General features: G+C 37.3%; 1 protein-coding gene across 4 annotated transcripts in view; it reads left to right on the forward strand.

Moving 5' to 3' along the window:
- Nucleotides 1–843: 843 nt before the first annotated feature.
- The window catches only part of LOC142341160 (uncharacterized), a 59,968-nt gene continuing 33,413 nt past the window's right edge, over nucleotides 844–27,398 (forward strand). The window contains exons 1-2 of one of the 4 annotated variants that reach the window (XM_075392057.1): nucleotides 844–895; nucleotides 11,106–11,579. In XM_075392057.1, the coding sequence (XP_075248172.1) occupies nucleotides 11,186–11,579 (394 nt within the window). In that variant the 5' untranslated portion in view covers nucleotides 844–895; nucleotides 11,106–11,185. Of the gene's footprint in view, nucleotides 896–1,109; nucleotides 1,585–10,923; nucleotides 11,580–27,398 lie in introns of those variants that run through there. The other 3 variants (XM_075392055.1, XM_075392056.1, XM_075392058.1) reach the window with 3 other exon arrangements.

Consider the following 27,398-nt stretch of genomic DNA (forward strand, 5'->3'; position numbering starts at 1 on the left):
TTGGCAGGAGTTACGCTGAACATATTATTTTTCATGAAATAAATTTTACTCAAAAACCAGATTGGCCTGTGTAACTAGTGACATGAACAGAGTATTGGCCATCCTAAAAAACAGAATGCCTTTAGACTGATTCATTTAGGCTAATTTGCTCTGTCATCAACCTCCGGGTAATAATAAATTAAATTCTTTGAAAAATTGCCAGCTTGATTTCCACCCTAGTCAATGAACAACATTGAATTTCTTATTAGATCTTACAGGATTCTTGCAAGGCTAAAATTTGGCTTGATTACCTGAGATCTTTTAAGAGATATTTTAAAAGAGTTTGAGACATCTCATAGGGCACTTATAAGTTATGCAATGTTCTTAAAAGATCTTATAAATTGTGTTATGTCAATTCTGCAAAGAGTCTCATCTAAAACTATTTATGGAATAGATCTTACAAGATCTTATAGAACAAAGCTAATTCTCGTAAATTTTGTTTTTCCTATAAAATTTTGTATTATATGTTACATCTTATAAGATCTGATAGGATATGCTTTATATGAGCGTGAAAAATGAGACAAAAATTAAAAAAAAAATTGTAAGACTTTTTTTGTTGAATGACTAGGGAGGTCCGGGAAAAGACCAGCTTTATAAACATGGGTCGAAACTTTTCATACATGGGAATATTAGATTGGGCTAAAAAACGAAAGTATTAGTCAACCTTAGAAAAGGCTGAACAATTTTGGGTTGAGCTGAAATCAAGCATGGCAATTTTAACTCAGTGTAAAGGTTCATTCCAGTCGAGCTTTTCCCCGCGAGTTTTTTCATAATAGAACTGTCAATCACATGGTTGTCTTTCCACGCAACATTTAGGTTTAGAGTTGTCTCTTGCTAACACAGGGTTTAAAAAAGAGTAATAAATCTAATTGTGACAAACAATAAATGCAGAAATTTTCTCAGCGTAAGTTGCAATCAAACTTTGTTCTGTTATTTCTATCTAACGCCTTTTTTGATATTTTCTTATATATTTTTTGCGTTACTATGAATTATACATGTATAGGATATATTTTTACATTCTTTTGACGCGTCTTCAACCTATACAAATATTTCTGAGTAGTATTCCAATTATGTGTTATGTTACACTTGGTTTCAAAAATACATAAAGTAGAATAAAGTAGAACCATGGAGAGATATGTATGCTGATTGCCGAGAAAAGCTGGGTATCCTTCGAAATATTTGTTTAGCTCACTGTAGCGTTAATAGTTCTGTACATTTCCCATTAATACGAGTTACAAAAGTACAAGAATTTCAGCTGCTTAAAGTCCCCTTTAGTTTCTAATTGCGGTTTTCATTGCTAATATTTGTCCAGAATCGATAAGACTGTCACTCAAATTTTTGTGTGTTCATTGAATACAGACTGTTCGGCAAGAATTTTTTTCTCTGAAGTTAACCAATTAGTTGTAAAAAAAAATGTATTACGTTGCTTCCTTTGCTTAATTTCTGCAGCATTGTTTATTGTTTTTCACAATGAAAACGAATTTGATTCTTCGCAGTTAAGTTATCTGTTAGATTTACAAAAATTTGTTGTATTTCCTTCTGCCCGTCTGTCCCATTATTTCAAGTCACACTTGAAACAAAGTTCCTTTATGTGAACAGAATCTTGAGACTCGTAAAAAAATGAATCTTTTGCCGAATTTGGCTATCAGAAATGGAATCATTTTACCCGAATTAGTAAGCGGAACCTAATTATGAGCCTTATCGAAGCTCGGGTGCTCGTTTTTAAAATGCATACCAGATCCAGGATGAGATCCGTGACCCAAGACAAATATGGACCAGACGGACTTAGACATAGACATATTGGGGGGGGGGGGGGGGGGGGTCCTGGACATAGTTGCATCTTTCGTCTAACCCTTACCCCACTCGTCCGTTTGTTCTTGTTCATACCCGAAGCTAAATCTTTTCTATCTGGCTCCTGCCTGTTGATGATTTTTTCAGTCCTGCCAGTACCTAATATATTCATTCCTTCTATTACACAAATTTTGGCCTGCCCGTTCTGTAAAAAGTGTTCATAGTCTGGAAAAATTGAGTTTTCTAGTCTTTATACTTATATAATATCAAGATAGTTTGCTCTAAATAGAGTCCAAGCAAGCGAGGTGGACTGGCAAGACAAAACAGACTTCCAGCTCAAGACAAGTTGTCTGCAAATAAAAGAAGTAGGGGTGTTACATTGACCAGATTCGTAATCAACAGCTTATCTTGAGTGGCCGGCAACAAAGTGCAGACGATTAAAAAACAGTGCTATTTGTTTCCAAAAGTTGTTTTGTTCGTCGTTGTTCCTCATTGAAAAATATTTTTAAAAGAAGCCCATTTTCGGACTAAAACGCGTAATGCATAACTAACAAATGCTTTCAAAACGCTTCTACAAAATTATGTTGTCGTTCTGGCCCATGGTCTGGCCATGAATCTCTTCGCTATGATTCAGCGTGTTCATATGCTGGTCGGACTGGTACAGGTTTGTAAATAGCAGTTCGCTTAGGCTAATGTTTGACATTCCGTCTATTTGGCCCTGACCCTTTTCCGCAAACCAAGTATTTGTGGCCTATACTTGTTGTAGCTCGAGTAACTCATCCTAGCTTGACTCACGCTTGAGGTTTCATTAGACTCCACGCCATTTTTCAATGAAAATTGATAATCAAAATTGTTCCGGACTGATAATACAAAAAACTTGTTTCGAAGTGTCCCCTTTTCAAGAGAATTTTTTATGTAGATTCTATTATCTAATTTTTTCTTAGTTCAAATAATGATCTAATTATGAGTTTTTTATTCTAAACTTATTTATAAATTGAAGTTATAAAATTGCAAATTGCCTTTTAAAAATCGAAGAGGCGAGATGCAGTCAAGTACCACATTTCTCCAAAGAAATGAGAAAAATTTGCAAACTGAACACCAATATCTCTTAAGACAACATTGCAACGCAAAAATGTAATTTTTGGCAACAAACTAAAAAAAGATTTCTACTGCCTACACAGCAATATCACAATTACAGCTTTTGTTCCAGTTTCTAACATCTTTCTATAAAGCACGAGGGCTAAAAACAATTTACTACTAAAAATTTGACCGCTACTTTTTACGATTTTTTGAAACTCGAGCAGTACTTTGATACAAACCCGTAAACAAAGTGAAATACGGAAATGTTTCAGACTTAGTAATGCAAAAATGAAAAGAACAATTTCAATTTTTAATCGCAGCCCTTGCATATTTTTGGTTTTTGGTACCACTTTGACTACAATATGTTCCTAAAAAATGATATTTTTGAAAACCCAAAAACCAAACAGCAGAAAACCAACTGAGCAACCAAAAATCTAGAGTCTTCACTCACCATTGATGTATTTAATCAGAATTCTCCGATGCGCTTACGAAATTTTATTTTGAAAACTAAATTTTAAGAAAGTATCAAATAATATTCATATAAGTTTAAAGATTAAGAACCGCCCTTCGCACAGTGAACTTTTCTCCGAAAAACGGTTGCAGTGAATTGCATAGTTAAAGACTAGAGAAAAGTATAGCGTAAGGCTCAAGGAGGTTTTACCTGCTTATACTCTTTTTGAGGACGAAAAGTTAAAAGGTTCTGAGGAAAAATTAGTCAAGCAAAAACCTGCATAAGGAGGACCACAGGAGAAATATAATTGCTAAAAACATTGTTTGATTTCTTTTTGTTACAATACATTTCTGATTAAAATTCTTTAATATATTAGTTTCTGCAGCCTAATCATTTAGATGACGCGTCAAAGCAGTATCTCAAACTAGACTTGGGTCTCAAATTAGACTTGCGTACCATCTTTTTCAATTGGTGTCTATTGTTTTTACTCCGATTCATTTAAGCATAGCTGGAAAAATCAGTATAAATTGGCATTCATCTTAAAAAGTGAAACACTCTTTTGTACTATCTTGCAAATTTCACAATTTTAGCCGCGCCCGGAATTAAACAGTTAATTGCTAAGCCCTAAAAGAACAATTCATCGAGGTCCCTGGAATATAATCTTTGACTTGCCCAAACTTTTTTTCACGACATATATGGCTACTAATATGACGCATATTTTACATCCCACACATGATTTTATCTTCAAGGATAAAATCGTTGACAACTTTTTTTTCACTTGGGAACGCCCCTCAAATTTCATACGATAGATAAGTTAATACCAAACCGCGGCACTATTATAACCCCTAAGCTTCACCACAATTTAATCCTTGTCATATAAAAGTGATGAGTTTGATATTTATATTGCCTTTCGTCGGAATACATCTGAAGAAAAAACGACGCACCTCTTAAATTTTTTGTGTGTAGGAGTAATATAAACTGTGTATGCGTATTGTTCACGTGTATCGCCTTTGACCGGATATCAAAAGTGACGTATTAATTAGAGATCTTGCCTGATTCAGGATTAGATCACACATAAGCAAATTATATAAATTTGTCCAGAAATTGTTCACCGTCTGTATTTCTGGTTTTCTTTTGTTTGAGTGTTAATCTATTTAATTGAGAGTGAGCGTTGTTGCAGTTTTCATTATCTAAAATTATATACCCCCCAACCCGGGGATCCAATTCCGATTTCGGGCCATGCTTTTTAAATTACGATCTTGAAAACTGAATACCTATGAAAACTGTGTAAATTTCTTGAACCAATGGTAAGAACAGCTTATTTCTGGTGAGTTTTACTTGGTTAAAAATGGAAAATGCAGAATTCTTTTAGAAGTTGCTGACCTCAGTTTTGCAAAAATTAAGTTTTTCTATTCTTCGGTATTGTTTAGGACCCACACCGAGCCTCAATAAAATTACCAATTTTCTCGTAATTGAAGAAATTAACCGCGAGTTCAAAATGAAATTAAGTTTTTTCAAAAATTTTCAAGTCAACATAATTAGGAAAATTAACATTGATGAAAAATAAAAGCAAACTTTTCAACAGCAGAATGAAAGTAATGAGCATAATAGAAGTGAAGGATTAACACATTCACGTACCTTAAATCAAAGATTAGATTTTTTATTTTTTTAACTCCTGGTTTCCAATTTGACGTATAATATACGCGTCAGTAAAACTGCGTCGTAACAATTTTTGTCGTCTACTTTCCGGTTGTTTTTGACTTTAAAGTGTATCTTCTATATTCGATATCTGCTCTCATTAGTGAGAACATTTTGCTTTTTGTTGACTTGTTAGAATGAAACTTATCAAAACTTTGCATTTTGTTTTCGCTCAATGTTATCCGTGTTCCAATTTTCTCAAATTTCGTTCAAAAACCAATGCCAATAAAACCACTCATGTAAATTTCAAATCAGCACAAGACAAATTGCGCATAATTTTTGCGAAGCAATTTACTGCCTTGCCCTGAAGATATATTTCTGAATAAGTAATTAGTTTAAGTCAATTCTAGCTTTTGAGTGTTAATGTAAGCTGTATTTGAAAAAAATGGATCTTCACTGGAGCATTGTAGCTGCTCCAATTGGACAGTATTAAAAACAAGACTTTTAAAACTAAAATTGATGTTAACTTTAAGAACTCCAAAAAATAAATGTTAGAACTCTTGATTCTTTTTCGAAACAAATTTTATAACATGAGCTCCTTGCACAATAAACAAGTGTAACGAAAAGCAATGATGGGTTATTTTAGCATAAAAATATAGCTGTCTTTCAGCTACCCACGACAATAAAAAAAATTAACCAAAAAAATCTTTCAGGTGTTCACTGAAAAAAAATGAGTTATAGCTCTAACCGTGTTCAGCATACAATTCAGTACAGCAGGGGACACACTTTGCAATTGATGACATCAAAAAGATCTAATTTTTTGAAATTAGATTGGCTCATATTTTTACGCTGGAAAACATATTTTTACCAAAAGTAGATAATTTTTCAGAGAATTTTACATTTTATCTATAAATTATAATACATTATGTAATCGGAAAATTCAATAACTCTACAAAAGATTCATTTATCCGTTTTAAAACATCTCTAAATTTGTTGTTTTTGTTCAAATATTTCAATTTTTCTGAATCATTTAACAGACAGCAATTAAAAAGTTCTGGGAAAAATATTTAAATGATCAGCATCAACCTCTTTTGAAAAACGACGCCATCAGAAAAGTTTTAATGTCCAAAAAAGTATAATTGCCTATTAGTGAGAAAAGAGAACACATTGTTTAGTGCTGCGGAATCTCAGTTTAGCTTACGTTTTTTGTCAACTGTAGAAAAGCTAGTTGCGCAACAAACATCTGAAACACCGTTTTCTAAATTTTTTCACTGATGAGAACGTTAAAATGTTTTTGGGAAAGATCAAAGTTTTTGCCGATCTCAAACACCACCTCTGCATTATTATTTTGATTGCTGTGTTAGAGAGTGCTTATAGCACTCATAATATTTTTTTATTTAATGTTTATTTATTTTTTAAAAAAATCCATTAAGCACAACTGAGAGTATTTTTTTACATTGGTCTCTAAATTATTATTTCAGCCATTTTTTTTATAAAGATGAAGAATTAGAGTTTAAAGAATTTTTTGTTTTATCAAAATCTTGTCTCTGGAACTAATCAGAAAATATCTACTGTAGTTCGGGAGTTTCATAAATTTCGAGACCACATTATTTAGGCTCAGCTGTTATATATTAAAAAGAAAAATTTATCTTCCATTTGATTTCCAAAAGTTCTCATTACGTCTGAAGAACCGCTTAGAAAAATTTAAATCCAAAAATAATTTATATTCGCAAATTTTCAGTGAAAACTGAAAGGCCCTCTCATTAATTGTCTTCCTTTCATGGTTTATCTCACATGAATGTTGAAAAAAGAAACTTTCTGAAGCATACTTCTCTCTAATGTCTAGTTTATTAATAAACAATTGATATAAATGAGAAACCGAGCTATTATTGCTTACGGATTTTACCTGCTTCGTCAAATCTAATCGAGAAAGAAGGAAAAGTTCTTTCAACTAACAAAAAAAGAAGCTTTTGACATCCCATTGTCAAATAGTTAAGTCCAATTTCGTCTTCGGTCTCACCAAAAGTTCCGGTTTGTTTTTTTTGCCTAAATATTGTTATTTTTGACAAAATATTTTTTGTCATTTTTTGAACGAGAATAAGTATTTACGCTTTTACTAGTATACAGGTGCTCATTTTACATTCACAATGAGGTTGATTACGTAAAGAGGATTGATTATCGCATGACGAACTTCATACCTCACGCAGAAAATAAGCAAAAAATTCAACGCCGTGCGTTTGGACCTTAAGATCCCTGCAACCGATAAAAAATGGCGGTAACAAACTACCATTTTCTCCACCAGTGCAACCAAATTTAAAATGCTGGGCTGTCCGTTTCTATTCCGAGCAAATAAGTTGTTTTCAAATTTAAGAAAGAAACCAAAGGCCTTTCGAAAATCTCAGAACATATATTTAAAAATTATTTTAAATCTTTATCTCACTTGTTCTACAGCTTTGCCAAAATTTATAGTTCCGCACATCTGACAATATAAACGACGTGAGCAATACGCCTTTGTTAGAGGCAGTCGAAATTTTTGAACCTTAGTACCACAAGGATGCTCGTCAATGTGCATTTGCACATGATGTTCCAACCCGAGCTATTCTACATTTTGGACTTAACTGTCAACCAAATGAAGAGATCATCTAAAATAGATATTTGAGTTGAAACAAATTGTTAAACAACCAAACTACTAATTGAATAATATAAAGCCATGCCTCATTACAGCGCTCACCAGATCTGCCATCAACAAGACTAGGAGAAAAAAACAAACAACGAACTAAGCAAAAAAATCACGACAAAAACTCATTATCTAATTTTGAAATCACCTAATAACACCGTGCAATCGGAAAAAACCTTAACTACAAAAGTTTCCTCTTTCCTATCTACACAACAGATGCGACTTTTCTTAAGACTAGGTGACAAATAGACAAAAAGAAGCAATAATGAGGCGAAATTCAAATATCGACCGACATCTTACAAACCAAATATTTTCATAATTTTGAAAAACCACTGGCTTTTAACAAAATAATTCTTTATAACTATAACAGAGAGTCCACAAAAAACCAATAGGACTTCTCTTTGATTAGACAAAGCCATAAAAACGGACCAGAGAGGCAGAAAAATTTAACAAATTACAGACAATTTGCGAAAACACAAATTATTGAAGCTATAAAAATCATTAGCTATTATGTGAAAAATACAACGAAAATTGAAAAGTTCGAAAAAAATTTGAAAACGAATAAGATCATAAACTTTAAGACTTTTGGCTAAAAAAATGACTGCATTGAGTTAAGTCATTCCTCAATTCCTCCATTAGAAGCTTTTGAGACGGGTCAGCATTTTAAGGCTAAAAAGATTACAAGAAACACGCAAAGACAGCAAGTTCAATAAATCATTGCGAAAAGTGCCGATGCCATTAAAAAATGAACTTTTTAGTGAAAGAATTTCTTTTTTCAATTAATGTTTTTTTAATTTGTTTTATTATCAGTAATAGGATTGTTCCTTTCCTAAGAATATGACTACAAAACATCAACAAACATGAACCAATTTACTAAAACGATGAAACTTTTGCGAAAACCCTTTGTTTCAACGCTATTAAAGTCACTAGCTTTCAAAGCTAGTCAGTAAATACGCTAAATTATGCCTCTATGGAAATGGAAAAACAAGGATGTTTGTAATCCATAAGTCATCATCATGATATCACAATAAGTCTTGTGACTATGAATACAACAACAAAGACAGGCAAAACCTTATCTATGATCCATTGAACGTCTTCCCTAAGTCAATGGGATGAATCAATGGTTGGATAATGTGAAAAGATGTCGAAAGAATTAGAATTACGAAAAATACCCAAAAATTGAAGAATTAGTTATGAAAATTTGTGGCACCGAAGTAATACAACCAATAGTTAGAAGCTAAAACCACTAATCAGATTATTTTTGTTGCAGTAAGAAGGAGGGTGATGCTGTCGTTAAGCAGACTGACTTATAGTTGACGAATATAAATTTAAGACCAATTGAAGTGCCAAAAAAATTCTTAAATTTATTTTAAGTCGTAACAGCCATTAAATTCAATAACTTTCAACGAAAGTCAAAAAACACTCTAAAATGTGTCTCGATGGGAAGAAAACTAAGTTTGCAATTCCTCATATGTCATCTTTAGGAAGTCACAATAGGCCTTGTGACTATGAAAACATCAACAGAAACAGGCAAAAACCGAAAATTCAGCAGAAAATTGAGAGAAGAATGTGTCGAAGCCATTCAATTCAAGTTTTTCTGCAATTTTCGAAGCCATTTAATTTATTTTTTTTCTTTAGTTCTCAAGAAAAATTTATACATGATCCACTGAACGTTTTCCCTAAGGCAATGGGAAATATCATTTTTTGGATAATGTGAAAGGAAAGAAGTCCTGCCATTACTGAGGCGGACTTACAGATCATGAAATTAGTTTTAAGAACGGATAATGTTAAAGAAATTATTTTAAGTCTTTATTGCCATTAGCTGTCCACTCAAGAAACCAGATAGGTTCGCTTAATAATCATTGGGAAGCCTTTTTAACATTAGTATATGCCATAGGACTCCAAAAACCTATTAAACTCTCACAAAACAAATCAAAATTTCATTTAAAATAATGAAAATTCAGAGTTGAAGAAAAAAAAACATGAGCGATTCCTTGAAAACAAATTTTTGTCTATTGGGCATCTATTGTCTGTAAATGAGTTTTTTATTAACGGAAATTTGATATGAAAAATGACTACTCTCTAAGTGATTGATAAACAAAAAAAATGAAAGGTTTTTTTTTAAAAAAAGCTCTCAAAATGAATTCAAAATTTTTGATGGTATACTTCCCTCTGTGACTAGAACTAGCCTTTTTATCGCTTTTTGCCTATTGGAAACACAAATTGCTTCATTTTGTAGCGTGAAATGTAGCTTTGAATTAAGATTTTTATAGAAAAGATCTTAATCTGAACAAAAATTACGCTACAAGAGAATAAAATCATGCCAAATATCCCGTATTCACACAAAACTTCAAACCTCGATAACTCCTCGAACAAAAATTTATAATCTTGAATTCTACGCTGGACGAGCTTTTTAACGATATCACTCACATTTCTCTGCGATGAATATATCGATCGGCCAAAATTGACTGAACAAAAAATAACCCATTTGAGTATATATAGTTCGTTATAGCAGCTCGTTAGTTTTTGCAGTCATCTTTTCCCACTTTTTCTCCATAGCAAATATGGAGAGCAATTTGAGTTTTTGAAAAATTGCAGCGACACGTGGTCCTAATGAAACATGATCGGGGCCTAAAGCAATTTGTTGTTTTCAATATATTTTCAATTCTGGGTGAATTTTGTTGATAAATAGTAAATAAATTTTGGTTAACTAGTATTTAGTTTATATTTTTTAGTATTCGAATGATATCCCGTTCTTAATCATACTTATCGAATTATGGTATAAATGATATTTTCAATCTAATGCCGCTAAAATATTTTGATTAAGATTGATGACAAAGAACACAATTGATTCTTAGAAGACATACATTTGGCTGTTTTGATAATGAAACGAGGTGACATTTTAACACACTTTCGCGACAACCATAAACAACAGTAAACAAATTGTTGTTGATACGTTTAAATCAACGCCGTGACGTCTTTTTTGATTCCTATGATTAAAACTAATACGTAAAAGGGAATCTATTCTAGCCCCCCTCCCCCCAGTTTTTTTAATGCCGGCTTCCCCCGATTATAAAAAGAGCACGTGCTGGGGGGGGGGGGGGCGTAAACTAAAAATTATATGCCCACTAAGCTGGGGGGGGGGCTGCTATTAGATCCGAAAAATGATAAAACTGATCAATTTCTCTGAACGGCCAATCGGATTTTGCGGCCCGAGGATTTTTGTTAAGAGCTCAAATAAGGTCATAACTTGTAAGCAATTCCATAAAACACCAGGAATATAAACATTATCCAATGGTGGTAGCATTCTATATGAACTGCGGGTTTATGATCAAAACAAATACCTGGTAAGACATCAATTTAAAATCGTGTAATCAATTCTCAGCGGTATTCTATAATTAAGTCACAATTAATTATACTCCTTACTAGGATCAAAACGGGCTAAAATTAACTGTCACAACTTACCACCTCAATAAAATAGCAAGTTTTGAATAACGCATCGCGAAATTATGTTATCTTATTCTTACTTTATTGCCATACTTTGCCTTTTTCAACTAACTTTATCCAGAAATACTTACCCTCAAGAAGACAGATCCCTCGCTATGCTCCGTCTTTTAACTTCAAAACTGGAAAATTCTTTAACTGATGACGATACATGGCTGGACGAAATTGCGACCTATTCCCCAATAGAACAGGATCCAGTGTTTTTCCCTGAATTTTTGGATTCCGCATTTCAACAGCCGGATTTTGAAGGATCGTCCAGAGATTTCGAACGCGAAGGGGGCGAACCGCAGTACGTGGGGGGAGATTTTTCTGGGTCGTCTGCAATAATCTCATCATCAGTTTTTGTAATGCCAGAGGTCAAGAGAGACAAGGACGAAGAATTAAATGCGCCCAAAAAAGGTAAAGTGTTTCTTTACCCTCAAAATTTTTTTCTCGATTATGTGTGAAAAAGTATATAACTTGTGAATGACTTTTATAGCCCAATTAGAGGAGGATCCGTCACTACCGCTAATGCAATTCATTATAAACGTTCAAAATTATCAACTGCTGAAGGTTGGAAAAGCAGCTGCAAGATTTTAAAAGCTTTTAAAAGTAAAATAATATTATACGCGGCCATCTGATCAGTGATTTCATACTAAGACTTTTATGACTTTATAGAGTCCGTAATTGATTTTGCACCTGTTTCGTCTTCTCCGAGGAAAACATCATAACCACACTATTCTTTGAACTTTTATAATATTATACAAAAATTAAAATCCGTTGATATAAGTAACAAATTGCATTTTTACGTCTGGTTAACTGTCTGTTTGTAAAATTAATTCAAGTCAGACCAATTTTGGTCTTTTGCTTTAATTTTTATCTCAACGGAACCATCAGAACTTCGCTTCACAAAAAATGTCCAATTAGGATATGGCCAGTTTTCCGTAAGTAGCATTAAAAAGAGTCACACATGAATTCTGTCCAGCTTGCTCATAAATTCATCATTTTAAAGATTATTTTGCAGCTGTTTTGCCCCCAGCTTAGTGAGATCTTTCGCGCCCCAGGCGCAATTGCTATTTTTTTAAACATAGTAACGTGCTATACTACAACATATAACTTGTAACTGGGGGGATACAGAGTAGATCCATTTACATTGTGCTTTTACCATGTTTCTGCCCAATTAAGCAGATTTCTCCTGGGCCATAATTTATTGCTACTTACGGAAAAAGTCCACCTCTCATCAGGACTTTCTTGCTAATTAAGCTCATCAGCTCAACTGAATTTAGATACATTAAAGTTCTGACGATCATGCTTCGACTGATATAAAAATTAGAACAAACGGCCAAAGAAGGTAATCTGACTTAAATTGAGTTCAAAACAGGCACTTTACGATTTAAAATCGCAATTTATGCGCTTAATTTTGTCAAGAAGTTTAGTTCTACCTCTCATTACCCGGGTCGAGAAAAAAATCGAAAAAATATGTAAGATAAGCGGTGCAAAGTTGTTTTTCACCGCAAATTTTGTAATAATTTTAGGGTAAAATGCGATGAATGCGGTAAAATTATGTAATTTCAGCGCTCACGCAAGCAGTGAACTTATAAAAAATCAGCACATTTCACCGCTAAAATAAGTAATTTCACCGGTCACTACAGATTACCGGCCTTAAAAGTGTCCAAACATCTCACCTTCTGCATGTCGGCAACTTCCTCTTCCACTGTGCTCCCTCTCACTGACTTCTATGTTAATTAGTTTGAATTTAAATCAAGTTCTTTCTTTTTGTAAAACATGCGCGTTGAAATTTCGTAGGATTGGCAATTTTTAGAGGTGAAACTACCTATTTTACGGTAAAATATGGTGAATTTTTGTAATTTCTTACTCTAGCGGTGATATTACAGTGTTTCAACACATTCAACGCCCAATTTCCACTGGCTCACAGAAGCCGCGATGAACTGAGAGTAACAACAAAAAGTGTGTAATACAAATAAAACTAATAAAGAACTGCTGCTGCGGCTGCTGCTGCTGCCGCTACTATTACTACTATTACTGTTTGAACACTTAAATTCCATAAGAAATAAAGGAACAATGGCAATAAGTACCAACAAGTTAATAGAATGCATATAAGTTTCAGCTTATTTGCGTTTGTTTAATCCAGGAAATGCTGTTCGACAAAACTGTTGAAGCGGGATTTAAACTCTCTTTTTGCTTTCTGTCGTCAGGTGATGTGGCTCATGTTGTTCCTTGAGCAATCTTCTTCGAGTTGGTCCAGCCACGTCTTGCGTTGACCCCCTGGAGCTCGTTTAGCATAAGGATATTTTTCTGTCGGCTCCCAGGTGAAGGCTCGAAGCGCTAGACGATCATAATTCATCCTCAGGACATGGCCAAACCATTTCAACCGTTTAATCATGATCATTGCAGAAAGTGTCGACATACGTGATCTAGCCAGTACTTCTTCATTTGTCACCTTCTCCATATATGAAAAACATAGTATCCTTCGCAGACAACTGGTGTGAAAGCTCTCAAGTTTCCGTTGCGTTGATTTATTCATGGTCCACGTTTCAGAGCTATATAAGACCACTGATAACACAAGAGCTCTGTATAACTTGCATTTGAGGGGAACACTAAGTTGTTTGCTCTTCCAAAGCTTCTCAAAGCTCGCAAATCGCTGTCTCCCTTCCGCGAGCTTGACACTGATTTCCCTTAGGTCACCATGTTGCAAGCTCACGAAAGAACCGAGATATTTGAAAGCTTCTACATTTTCGAACTCCACTCCATCTCGATCGTGGACATTGCAGGAGAAAATGCGAGATCTTCCAGCCTTTTCTCTGCCGCATTATCGTGACTCGTGAATTCGTCGGCCTTCCACAGTCGCGAATTTCCTAGTGCACTTCTGACAGGTGAGGCTATTCTCTAGCCCAACAAACTTTGACGCGCTGTCTTTGACACTCTTCGAATTCTTAGACTTGCAGAATCTGGCTTCATGCACTTTGCAGCCTCTTGCAGTGTCGAAGCGACGTTTACAACCTGAACATACACAACTCTCGTCATCAGAGATCGCGGATGATCTGTTACTCGCCGTAGACACTAGATCAGCAACCACTGACCTCTCGTCGCTGCTAACTGTCACAAGCTCAGCCTCCGCTGAACTTTTCAATCTCAATTTCTCACCAGCTAGTGTCTCGAACCAGCCCGCATTCTTCTTCTTGCCCACCAGCACCTCCCTGCCAATGAGTAGTCGGGATTGGTTTTCGGTCTCAATGAGAGTCCCATAACGGCCTTTGTGGTTTCCTGTAAGAACTTCTACGTTTTTTTGAGCAATGGGTACACTGGCTCCGGTAACAACCATATTCTTTGTCTTCCCAACATTGATCATTAGGCCAACAGCCTCGGCTGAAGATTCAATTCTGTGTAGATTTGCTTGAACTTCGGAATCAGAGACGCCCAATAAGGCAACGTCATCGGCGAAATCAAGATCAGCAACACAGCGTCCAATGTCGATTCCTCCTTGAACTGAATTAGCCAACACATAGTTTATCACAAGGCCAAAGAGAATAGGCGACCATACATCGCCCTGGCGAACACCAGTTTTTACGTCGAACATCTGGCCCTTCTCGCCCTCTGCCTTGACGCAGCACTTGAAGCCTTCGTAACTGTTGCGGATGACATTCACAATTTTTTGTGGGAGCCCGTAATGTTTCATTATCTTGTACATCATCTCGCGGTCCACTGAATCGAATGCCGCGCGGAAATCAGTGAAACAAAAACTGACATCCAATTGGAAGGCCATGCATTTCTCTAGTATTTGCCTCAGTGCAAACAATTGGTCAGTGCAGCCCCTGCTCTTTCGGAATCCGAATTGTTCTTCTCCTAGCACTTGATCAAGTGCATCTTCGCATCTATTCAGGATGATTGATGCAAAAATTTTTCCAGGTACCAAGAGCAGTGAAATTCCGCGATAGTTACCACACTCAGATCGTTTTCCTTTGTTTTTGTATAGCGGGACAACTTCTGCTAACCTCCAGTCTTGTGGAAGATTTTCTTCGGTCCAGCACTTGTTGACAGTGTCCCACAGCCACGCAGCGATTCCATTATGCGACTTTAGCATTTCGGCAGAAATATTGTCTGGTCCACTTGCTTTACCGTTTTTCAGTTTACGGATGGCATATAGAACTTCATCAAACCGCATTGGACCTAGGTCTATTTCAAGACTCTCGGATGCTTCAACTATGCTCAACACAGAATTGCCGCTTGTCGTGGCTGGATTCAACAGATGCTTAAAGTGCTCGGTCCAACGTTCCAACCTTTCTTCTTTTGTTTTCAGAGGCTTGCCTGTGGTTTAAACTAATTTACTTATATGAGGACTCCACTTCCGACATAACTGTTTTGACTCCCCAAACACTTCTTTCAGGTCACGTTTGTCTGAATGGTCTTGTATTGTTTCACCTTTGTCTTTCAGCCACTGTCTTTTGTCAGATCTTAACGCTTTTCGTACTTCTTTGCAGCACTTAGAGAACACTAGCAGCGCCTCCGCGCTACTATGCTTCCTCAACTGTAACTCGGCTCGTTTCCTAATCAACGCCAGCGTTTCAACTGTAATCCAGGGTTTGTGCACACGCTTTTCGGGGATGAGTATTTTTGTTGCCGCTGCATTAAGAGCCGTTCGAAAATTTGCCCAAGATTGTTCTACGCCTTCAACAATATCGCTCTCATCAAGATAGCGTTTCACTTCTGCGCAGAAAGCTTCACGCGTGACTTCATCGCGCAACTTGGCAGAGCAGACTTTCGGTTGACTGCATGGCTTCTGTGCCACTAATTTGAATCGCACTTCAGCAATGACCATTTCGTGATCAGTGAGAGTGATCTTTCCCCTCCTTGTCCTTACGTTGTGCAAACAACTCCTGTGCCTCGAACCGAATAAGATATGATCTAACATCTTCTTTCGCATCTGTTGGTCAGGTGGCTATTTGTGTTTGAACTAATTGCATTGGGTTTTAAGGCTAATATACAACTATGTGTTTGAACTCATTCGGGGCCATTTGTGTTTGAACTCATTGCATTGGGTTTTAAGGCTAATATACAACTAGTCGCGCCACCAACTAGAGGACCCTTGCCTCGTTAGCTCGGTTGTACTATGCATCTGCCCTACGGGCAGCTGCTGCACCACTTACCCCAGGGGACACCGCGGGGAGGGGAGGTTGGATTTTGCCCCCTACCTATTTGCCCCCCCACTACTATTACTACTATTACTACTACTACTTCAACAACAACAACAAATACTACTACTACTACTACTACTACTACTACTACTACTACTACTAATACTACTACTACTAATACTACTACTACTACTACTACTACTACTACTACTATTACTACTACTACTACTACTACTACTACTACTACTACTACTCCTACTACTACTACTACTACTACTACTACTACTACTACTACTACTACTACTACTACTACTACTACTACTACTACTACTACTACTACTACTACTACTACTACTACTACTACTACTACTACTACTACTACTACTACTACTACTACTGTTTCAACACTTTAATTCCAAATATGAAATAAAGGCACGGTTGGCAACAAATACAAACAAAACAAGAAGAGTTATTTGTTCGGTTATTCTGTGAAGTGCTGTACAACGAAATTGTTGAAGGCATTCTTTGACCCGGTTGCTGCTTTCTCCTGCAATCTGGTGAACGATACTTTGTTTCGTACACAGTCTCCTTCGATTTGACTCATCCACGTTTTCCGTTGCCCCCCAGGAGCGCGTCTAGCATGGACGTATTGATCGGGCGGGTCCCAATCGAAGGCACTGCGGGCTAATCTTCCTGGTTCCATTCTCTGGATGTGTCCGTACCATTTTATCCGTTTGAGCATGATCATCGTGGATAGTTGGGGCATTCGTGATCTTGACATAATTTCTTCGTTCGTTGCTTTCTCCAGATATGACACACGTAGAATTCTCCGAAGACAACCACAGTGGAAACTCTCAAGTTTTCTCTCCATTAATTTCGAAAGAGTCCAAGTCTCTGAGCTGTACAGCACGGCTGATAAAACGAGTGCTTTGTACAAATTGCACTTGAGGTGCACGCTGAGCTGCTTGCTCTTCCAGAGATTTTGGAAGTTAGCAAACCGTTGTCTACCTTCTGCAAGTTTGCAATTGACTTCCTGCAGGTCTCCATGCTTGAGGCTGACATATGATCCGAGATACTTGAACGCTTCAATGTTTTCAAACTCGTTTCCGAGAACATCTTGTACTTTGAAGGAAAACACGCGTGTGGCAACTGCTTTAGGTTTGCCACAGTATCTCGATTGGTGAACTTTTCGGCCATTGACTGTTTTGAACTTTCTTTCACACTTGTCACAGGTAAGGCTCGCCTCTAGTTGCTCGAACTTTGACTTGTCGACGACATTCTTTGACAAACCGGCTTTGCAGAATCTTGATTGGTGCACTTTGCGTCCGGTAACTGTACTGAATTGCCGCTGACAATTCTGACATCTTAAAGACTCTTGGTCAGCCACCACTGACCGACTCTCATTTTCTAGCGACTCTGAATCTGCTACCGCAGATTGTTGTTGTGAAATTACCAACGCTGGTTTAGCCACCGCTAAGCTTTTCAATCTTAGCTTCCGGCCATCTTGTGTTTCAAACCAGCCCGCTTTCTGTTTCGTTCCAGGCAGCACCTCCGTGCTGATGGTTAGTCGTGACTGGCTAGATGTCTCTGCCAGGAGTCCTAGTTTGCCTTTATGTGTTCTGGTGAGTATCTCCACGTTCTGTTGGATACTAGGCACTGCAACAACATTTGGGCTGTCGCATTTTACGCCCATATTCTTTGTTTTGGCCACATTAATCTTCAGACCAGCGGCTTCCGCAAGGGCCTCGATTCGATGTAGGTTTTCTTGCACCTCACTGTCTGAGACCCCCACGAGAGCAACATCATCAGCAAAATCTAAGTCAGCCACCAATCTCCCAATGTCTAATCCTCCATGCACCGAGTTAGCCAAAATGTAGTTGATGACAAGGCCGAATAGGATTGGGGACCACACATCACCCTGCCTAACGCCCGTTCTGACATCAAATAAGCGTCCTTTCTCACCTTCGGCTTTGACTCGACATTTGAATCCATCATAGCTGTTTCTTATGATGTTTATGACTTTTTGCGGAAGACCATAGTGTTTCATTATCTGGTACATCTGCTCACGATCGACAGAATCGAATGCCGCTCGAAAGTCTATGAAACAAAAGCTAATATCCAATTGAAACGCCATTGATTTCTCTATTATTTGACGCAGGGCAAAGAGTTGGTCGGCGCATCCTCTGCTTTTTCTGAAGCCGCACTGCTCTTCCCTTAAGACGCGATCCACTGAATCTTTGCATCGATTGAGAATAACGGAAGCGAACACTTTGCCTGGTACTGACAATAGAGAGATCCCTCGGTGGTTCGAACACTCTGACCTCTTTCCTTTACTCTTGTATAATGGGACAATTTCTGCTACCTTCCAGTCATCGGGCAGAACTTCCGTCGACCAACACTTATCTATGATGTCCCAGAGCCACTCGACAATACCCTTGTGTGCTTTCAACATCTCACAGGAAATGTTATCGGGTCCACTTGCCTTGCCATTCTTCAACCTGCGGACAGCTTCAAGCACTTCTTCAAATCGAATTGGGCTCAGGTCAATCGACAAGCTTTCAGCTGCTTCTTCGGGATCCAATCTCGTACTGCAACTGGATGTTGAGGGATTCAGGAGTTGACTAAAATGTTCCGTCCAGCGTTCAAGTCGTTCATCTTTCGTCCGTAAGTTGACGCCAGTGCTTGAAACTAATTTGGTCAACTGGGGACTCCAGTTTCGGCAAATCTGCTGTGATGCCCCAAAAACCTCCTTCAAGTTGCCTCTGTCCGCAAAGCTCTGCACTTCTTGGCCTTTGCGTTCAAGCCATGCCCGTTTGTCTGCACGTAGAGCTTTTCTGACTTCTTTACAGCAGTTTGTGAACTCTAACAACGCCACCGCGCTGCTGTGTTTCTTCAACTGTAGATCAGCTCGTTTCCGGATAAGTTCCAGAGAATCTGGAGAAATCCAAGGTTTGTTCACTCGCTTGTCCGGAAGGAGGCATTTCACTGCTGCTTGGTTCAGGGCTTTTCGAAAATTGTCCCAAGACTGCTCTGTATTCTCGAAATCGCCGCTCTTATCAAGATGTAACTTGACCTCCTGCGTGAATAAGTCACGCGTTGTTTCATCTTGCAGCTTTGCAGAACTGATTCTGGGCGTGAAAAATGGCTTTTTAGACAAAAGTTTCATAGATACTTCCGCAATGACCAGTTCATGATCGGTAATTGTGGTTTTCCCTCTTCTGGTCCTCACATTCGTCAGACATCCTCTGTATCTCTCTGCAAACAGAATGTGATCCAGCATCTTTTTTCGACAACTCGGATCGGGAGGGTTGTAGGTGTACCGATGCACTTGTCGATGCTGGAACCATGTACCACCTACGAGCAATTTGTGTGAAGTGCAAAATGATAACAACTTTTCCGAGTTTTCATTTTCTTCACCCATTCCAAACGGGCCTCTGCAGCTCATGGTGTCATTCAACGCTCCCTATGTTTGAAGCTGGAAACTAGGTCTGAAAGTTGACTCCAAAACAAATCCTTCTCTTGGAGACTAGCTTCATTCGTAGGTGCGTAGCAGACAACAACAGCTAGATTGGCTCTCCTCCGAGCCGCGAACTTGACGTAGCAAATACGTTCACTTAGAGCCACTTGTTCTACGATGCTGTTTATCAATGACTTCTTTACAGCAACGCCCACTCCTCCTTGTCTCGACTTTACACCAGACAACCACGAGTCAGACAGGTAGAGCTTGTGGTCTCCGAGATCAATTTCTTGCTCCTGCAATCTCGTCTCCTGCACTCCCAGAATATCCAACTTGTATTTCGCCAGATCCATTTTCAAAGCCTCTAAAGATCCGGCTTGGGTCAGTGTTCTGACGTTTAAAGTTGCAATTCTGAGTTGGTTCCTCGGGCGATTCTTAGCACCCCTTACCCGGGACTCGGGGCCATGGTTGAATGTACTCATTGCTTTGGTGTTTGAAGGCTGAGATACGACTAGTTGCGCCACAAACTAGAAGACCAGTGCCTCGTTAGCTCGACCATGTGAGCGGAGAGCCGCAGCACATGACCTACCCCCAGGGGACACCACGTGGAGGTGAGGTTGGATTTTGTCCCCCACTACTACTACTACTACTACTACTACTACTACTACTACTACTACTACTACTACTACTACTACTACTACTACTACTACTACTACTACTACTACTACTACTACTACTACTACTACTACTACTACTACTACTACTACTACTACTACTACTACTACTACTACTACTACTACTACTACTACTACTACTACTACTACTACTACTACTACTACTACTACTACTACTACTACTACTACTACTAATACCACTACCACTACTACTGCAAAATTTTTTCTAAGCGGTGAAATTATGTAATCTCACCGCAATCCCCGCTTATATCACATGATTTGAACACTTTTTCCAAAGAGGTAAGTTTTTGTAAATTCACCGCTGAGTTGAGTGGTGAATTTATGTAACTTCACCGTACACAAGCGATAAACTTTCTTCATCGCATTCACCGCCTGATTAATGTAAATTCACCGCACTCACTGCTTATCTTAAGAAGTTTTCCGCAATCACTACTTATTTTTGCGTTGAGTGGCTGTGACACTTAAATCCTTGTTGGAGGTGATCTTAGTGACAAAATACAGTGATAAATTTTGATCTCATGACAAATGAAAAGAAAAATTTTGTTGGAGGGCCAATATACAGTGGTAGTAAGAGTGGTAGTAAGAGCTGTATTTTGTCATTTCAGATCAATTTTTTTAAATTGTCCCCAGATTCATACAATTACAACCAAAAATTTTTTACGTAAATTTTTTAAAAAAAAAATTTGAAGAAATTTTCAGTTATTAATAATTGTTTTAAAATGCAGTTATTTAAATTTGTTTTAAAAATCAGTTCCATTGGTAAGCATTGGCAGCGCCAATGCAGTAATATTTAGCAAATTTAGGAAATGGCGGTTCAAGCATTTTTAAATATCAGAAAATTAGTAACATATTTGCTGGTTATCATAACTAATATATTTTTTTTAATTTTAAAGTTTGCCAAATTGACCCTAAACAAAAATTGCCAAATGGGACTTCATGAAACACATCGCAAAATCCCACTTACTTAAAGAGAATCAATCTCATTCTAGATTTCATTTAGGAGTTGCCATTCGCGGAGCCAATCAGTCTTATTTTTTATTTATTTAAAATTAATTGTATTCGCGGTGCAATTGCAATCTCAAGCTAGCTCAATTTGTTTTTGAACCATTTGTATCGCGAATACCAGTTTCAGATCAGTAGACCGGTTTGACCGGTTCTCAGCGGTATATGTAAGCTCTCAGTGATGTGTAAGCTCTCACTGATATGTAGGCTCTCATCGGTATATTCAAGCTCTCACTGATATATATGTAAGCTCTCAGTGACTTCAAGCACAATAACTTAACCATTACATAACTAATGTATATCAACTAATGTATACTTTTAGAACGAAAGCTACCATATTTGGAATTAATTTTAAATATGAGTCCAATTTTAATCCGATTAGAGTGTTTCTTGTTCTATATGCTAGATTTTATATATGTTTAGTTTACATGTTATATTTAAAAGTCCAAATCGCAAAAAACCAAATCTAAGTTTCATCGGTCATTCCCATCGCCGCAAATACCGTATCTAACTCAGATATTTCATTCGTGACGCAAATACTGTATCTTAATCAGATCAGTCATTCGCTCCGCAAATACCGTATCTAAATTAGATATGCCATTCGCTCCGCAAATACCGTATCTAAAATAGATATGTCATTCGGGCTGCAAATACAGTATCTAAAAATCAAACCAAGCATTCGCGCCGCAAATACCGTATCTAAATCAGATATATCATTCGCTCTGCAAATACCGTGTCTAAAAATCAAACCAAGCATTCGCGCCGCAAATACCGTATCTAAATCAGATACGCCATTCGCTCCGCAAATACCGTATCTAAAATAGATATGTCATTCGGGCTGCAAATACAGTATCTAAAAATCAAACCAAGCATTCGCGCCGCAAATACCGTATCTAAATCAGATATATCATTCGCTCTGCAAATACCGTATCTAAAAATCAAACCAAGCTTTCGCGCCGCAAATACCGTATCTAAATCAGATACGCCATTTGCTCCGCAAATACCGTATCTAAAATAGATATGTCATTCGGGCTGCAAATAGAGTATCTAAAAATCAAACCAAGTATTCGCACCGCAAATACCGTATCTAAATCAGATATGTCATTCGCGCCGCAAATACCGTATCTAAAAATCAATCCAAGCATTCGCGCCGCAAATACCGTATCTAAATTAGATACGTCTTTCGCACCGCAAATACCGTATCTAAATTAGATATGTCATTCGCGCGGCAAATACCGTATCTAAAAATCAAACCAAGCATCCGCGCCGCAAATACCGTATCTAAATTAGATACGCCATTCGCTCCGCAAATACCGTATCTAAAATAGATATGTTATTCGCTCCGCAAATACCGTATCTAAAAATCAAACCAAGCATTCGCGCCGCAAATACCGTATCTAAATCAGATACGTCATTCGCTCCGCAAATACCGTATCTAGAATAGATATGTCATTCGAGCTGCAAATACAGTATCTAAAAATCAAACCAAGCATTCGCGCCGCAAATACCGTATCTAAATTAGATACATCATTCGCTCCGCAAATACCGTGTCTAGAATAGATATGTCATTCGAGCTGCAAATGCAGTATCTAAAAATCAAACCAAGCATTCGCGCCGCAAATACCGTATCTAAATTAGATACATCATTCGCTCCGCAAATACCGTATCCAAATTAGATATGTCTATAAAACTGCATAAGCATATTTTATTGAGCCTCATTGTTGAGACTTATATCACAAAACATATCTTTTTACTATTACGTGTTAATTATGTTACTATTGTAAATTTTGGTTCTCTTTTGTTTCGCCCCCCTCCCCGGTTTAGTGAGCATAAATCTTTTATGACCCCCAGGCGCACGTGCTATTTTCTTACATAGTAATGTTCTATGTAGCAACATCAGATCTTTGCATAAACCGTATTTAAAAATCAGATCAGTGATTCGCGCTGCAAAAACCGTTTCTAAAAATCAGATCAGGCATTCGCGCCGCAAAAACCGTATCTAATTCAGATCAGTGATTAGCGCTGCAAAAACCGTATCTAAAAATCAGATCAGGCATTCGCAACTGTTTAAAATATATAATGACTGTCTAATTTAGATACCCTTTTTGGCGGCCCGAAGGACTACTGATCTAATCTAAATACCGTATTTGCGGCACGAATGACTATTGATCTAATTTAGATACCGTTTTCGTGGCGCAAATGTATATATACACTGCTGTAGATCCAACCATAGCAACGACAAAGGCCAAAACAGGGAATAGTTTAGACCATCTCTCTCTGATTGTTCGGCGTTGTAGTGGATGGAGTGGAGAAAAGCATAGCCGGGTATGGTGACAAACCAATTGAGGTAGAATCTTGTGTAGGGTATCTGGCAGGGTAGGTCACTGTAGTGCCAGTGCCACTTGAATGTGTATGGATTTGTCATGGGTGTTGAATGTGGCTCATAATTGTGGAGAGTTGCAGTGGCATTTGTGTAGATGAAACCTTGATTGATCTAGATATATAGATGATATAGATTTATAGATAGACGCCAATATATAGATAGACTTGAATATTTATGTGCTGATTTTTTAAATTTTTGAAACGAAAGTTATAATATACGGAAGTAACTTTAAATTGAGTCCAATTGTAATCCGATTAGAGTCTTTCTTGTTAAATTTTATATATGTTTAATTTACGTATGTTATATTTACAAGAGAAATATTATATACCATGACTGTTTAATTTAAAATCAGTCATTCGCCACGCGAATGACTGTTTAATTTAAAATCAGTCATTTGCAACGCAAATGACTGTTTAATTTAGAATCAGTCATTCGCAACGCAAATGACTGTTAAATCAGTCATTCGCGACGCGAATGGCTGATCAAATATAGATACTAATTTTGCGGCGCGAATGACCTATTTGAGTAAGAATTGGCTCTTTGCGACGCGAATGAGTGTTTTTAAATCTATAGTTTAGATACGGATTTTGCAGTGCGAATGACTGATTTTAAATCTATAGTTCAGATAGGGGTTTTGCGGCGCGACTGACTGATTTTAAATCTATTGTTTAGATACTGATTTTGCGGCGCGAATGATTGATCCGATATTAATTTGCATTTTTGCAACGCAAGGCAATTATACCCAATTCCATTATACCCAATGCCATTATACCCAATGCCATTATACCCAATGCCAATATAACCAATGCCAATATACCCAATGTCATTATACCCAATGCATTTTGATATTTTTGTTCATTAAGAATAATTGTAACAACTAATTGATTATGGTTGTTAATCTTTTAATCCTTTTATCCTCGAATAGCAACTATCGAAACTCATATATATATATATATATATATATATATATATATATATATATATATATATATATATGTATATATATATATATAAATAAATAAATTTACACCAAATATATATGTATTTATATATATATATATATATATATATACACATCAGGTTGACCATAGCCTGACCGATGATGGCTGCAATGATGGTACCACGTGAAAAGTTCAGACGCAAAAGATGTGGCCACAGTCACCAAAAAAAGAGCTGCTCATAAAAGAACAGTCTGAATATCTATTTAGGCGCGAATGACTACTGGTCTAATTTAGAAACCGTTTTTGCGGCGCGAATCACAACTGATCTAATTAAGATGTCGTTTTTGCGGCACGATTGACTTCTGATCTAATTTAGATATCGTATTTGCTGCGCGAATGACTACTAAACTAATTTAGGCAAGTTTTTGACCACTTGCAAGTTTGACCACCAAGGATGCAATCCTAAAAGAAGTTGTTTTTGCGTTGCTGGTTGAATTTGCTTGTTGAATATTAGACTGCTCTAATTTAGATTCTTCTGGTAATTCGGGTACTTGCGGTGCATTTGCATTACTGTAATCTGGAAAGTGTATTTGCGTCGCGAATGCAATCGTGTGATAAGGATTTTTGACAACTTAAATATTCAATTTAAAATTAAGTGCATTGGCGACGCTATTGCAATTTAAGTTAGAGGATGTTATTTTAGTAGTGCTATCGATACAGTAGTTCTTTCGATACAGTCTTTTAGTAGTGAAATTGGGAGGGGATTATAAGAATTATAATACTATAAGCTTTGAATTTTGTGGCTCGATTCAAGATGTAAATGATTTTTAGTTTTAGTGTGACCATTTGCTTTTTTTGAAAAAATTAGTCAATTCAGGCAGTCGTTTGATCCGGTTGTGCAATAAAATTAACTTGAAATATGAAATTGCCCAAGAAAAATTTCTTACTACTACTGAAAATATTGAATGACAATTTACATTTTATGACTGTAAATTGGCGTTTTGACCGAAAATTTGCTGTAAGATGACCCTAACATTTGACTTTACTACTTCCCAGGAAAACTTTTGTAAGTGATTTTTTTTGTTTTCCATATCTTATGAGCGCTCTTTTTCCACGTTTTCTGAAAAAAATTTCATTTTGGACTCTAGAAAAAATTTTACACTAGCATCCAAAATAAGGTCCGATTTACATATAAGGAATTTCCTAAATGTCATGAGATTAATTTTTTTCCTACTGTCAGTTGTACTACTACTACTACTACTACTACTACTACTACTACTACTACTACTACTACTACTACTACTACTACTACTACTACTACTACTTCTGCTACTACTACTACTACTACTACTACTACTACTACTACTACTACTACTACCACTACTACTACTACTACTTCTACTACTACTACTACTACTACTACTACTACTACTACTGTTTCAACACTTTAATTCCAAATATGAAATAAAGGCACGGTTGGCAACAAATACAAACAAAACAAGAAGAGTTATTTGTTTGGTTATTCTGTGAAGTGCTGTACGACGAAATTGTTGAAGGCATTCTTTGAACCGGTTGCTGCTTTCTCCTGCAATCTGGTGAACGATACTTTGTTTCGTACACAGTCTCCTTCGATTTGACTCATCCACGTTTTCCGTTGCCCCCCAGGAGCGCGTCTAGCATGGACGTATTGATCGGGCGGGTCCCAATCGAAGGTACTGCGGGCTAATCTTCCTGGTTCCATTCTCTGGATGTGTCCGTACCATTTTATCAGTTTGAGCATGATCATCGTGGATAGTTGGGGCATTCGTGATCTTGACATAATTTCTTCGTTCGTTGCTTTCTCCAGATATGACACACGTAGAATTCTCCGAAGACAACCACAGTGGAAACTCTCAAGTTTTCTCTCCATTAATTTCGAAAGAGTCCAAGTCTCTGAGCTGTACAGCACGGCTGATAAAACGAGTGCTTTGTACAAATTGCACTTGAGGTGCACGCTGAGCTGCTTGCTCTTCCAGAGATTTTGGAAGTTAGCAAACCGTTGTCTACCTTCTGCAAGTTTGCAATTGACTTCCGGCAGGTCTCCATGCTTGAGGCTGACATATGATCCGAGATACTTGAACGCTTCTATGTTTTCAAACTCGTTTCCGAGAACATCTTGTACTTTGCAGGAAAACACGCGTGTGGCAACTGCTTTAGGTTTGCCACAGTATCTCGATTGGTGAACTTTTCGGCCATTGACTGTTTTGAACTTTCTTTCACACTTGTCACAGGTAAGCCTCGCCTCTAGTTGCTCGAACTTTGACTTGTCGACGACATTCTTTGACAAACTGGCTTTGCAGAATCTTTTTTGGTGCACTTTGCGTCCGGTAACTGTACTGAATTGCCGCTGACAATTCCTGCATCTTAAAGACTCTTGGTCAGCCACCACTGACCGACTCTCATTTTCTACTGACTCTGAATCTGCGACCGCAGATTGTTGTTGTGAAGCTACCAACGCTGGCTTAGCCACCGCTAAGCTTTTCAATCTTAGCTTCTGGCCATCTTGTGTTTCGAACCAGCCCGCTTTCTTTTTCGTTCCCAACAGCACCTCCGTGCTGCTGGTTAGTCG

The sequence above is a fragment of the Convolutriloba macropyga genome, chromosome 6 (genome assembly GCF_964194025.1).
Source record: "Convolutriloba macropyga chromosome 6, txConMacr16.3, whole genome shotgun sequence".
Classification (NCBI taxonomy): Eukaryota; Metazoa; Xenacoelomorpha; order Acoela; family Convolutidae; genus Convolutriloba; species Convolutriloba macropyga.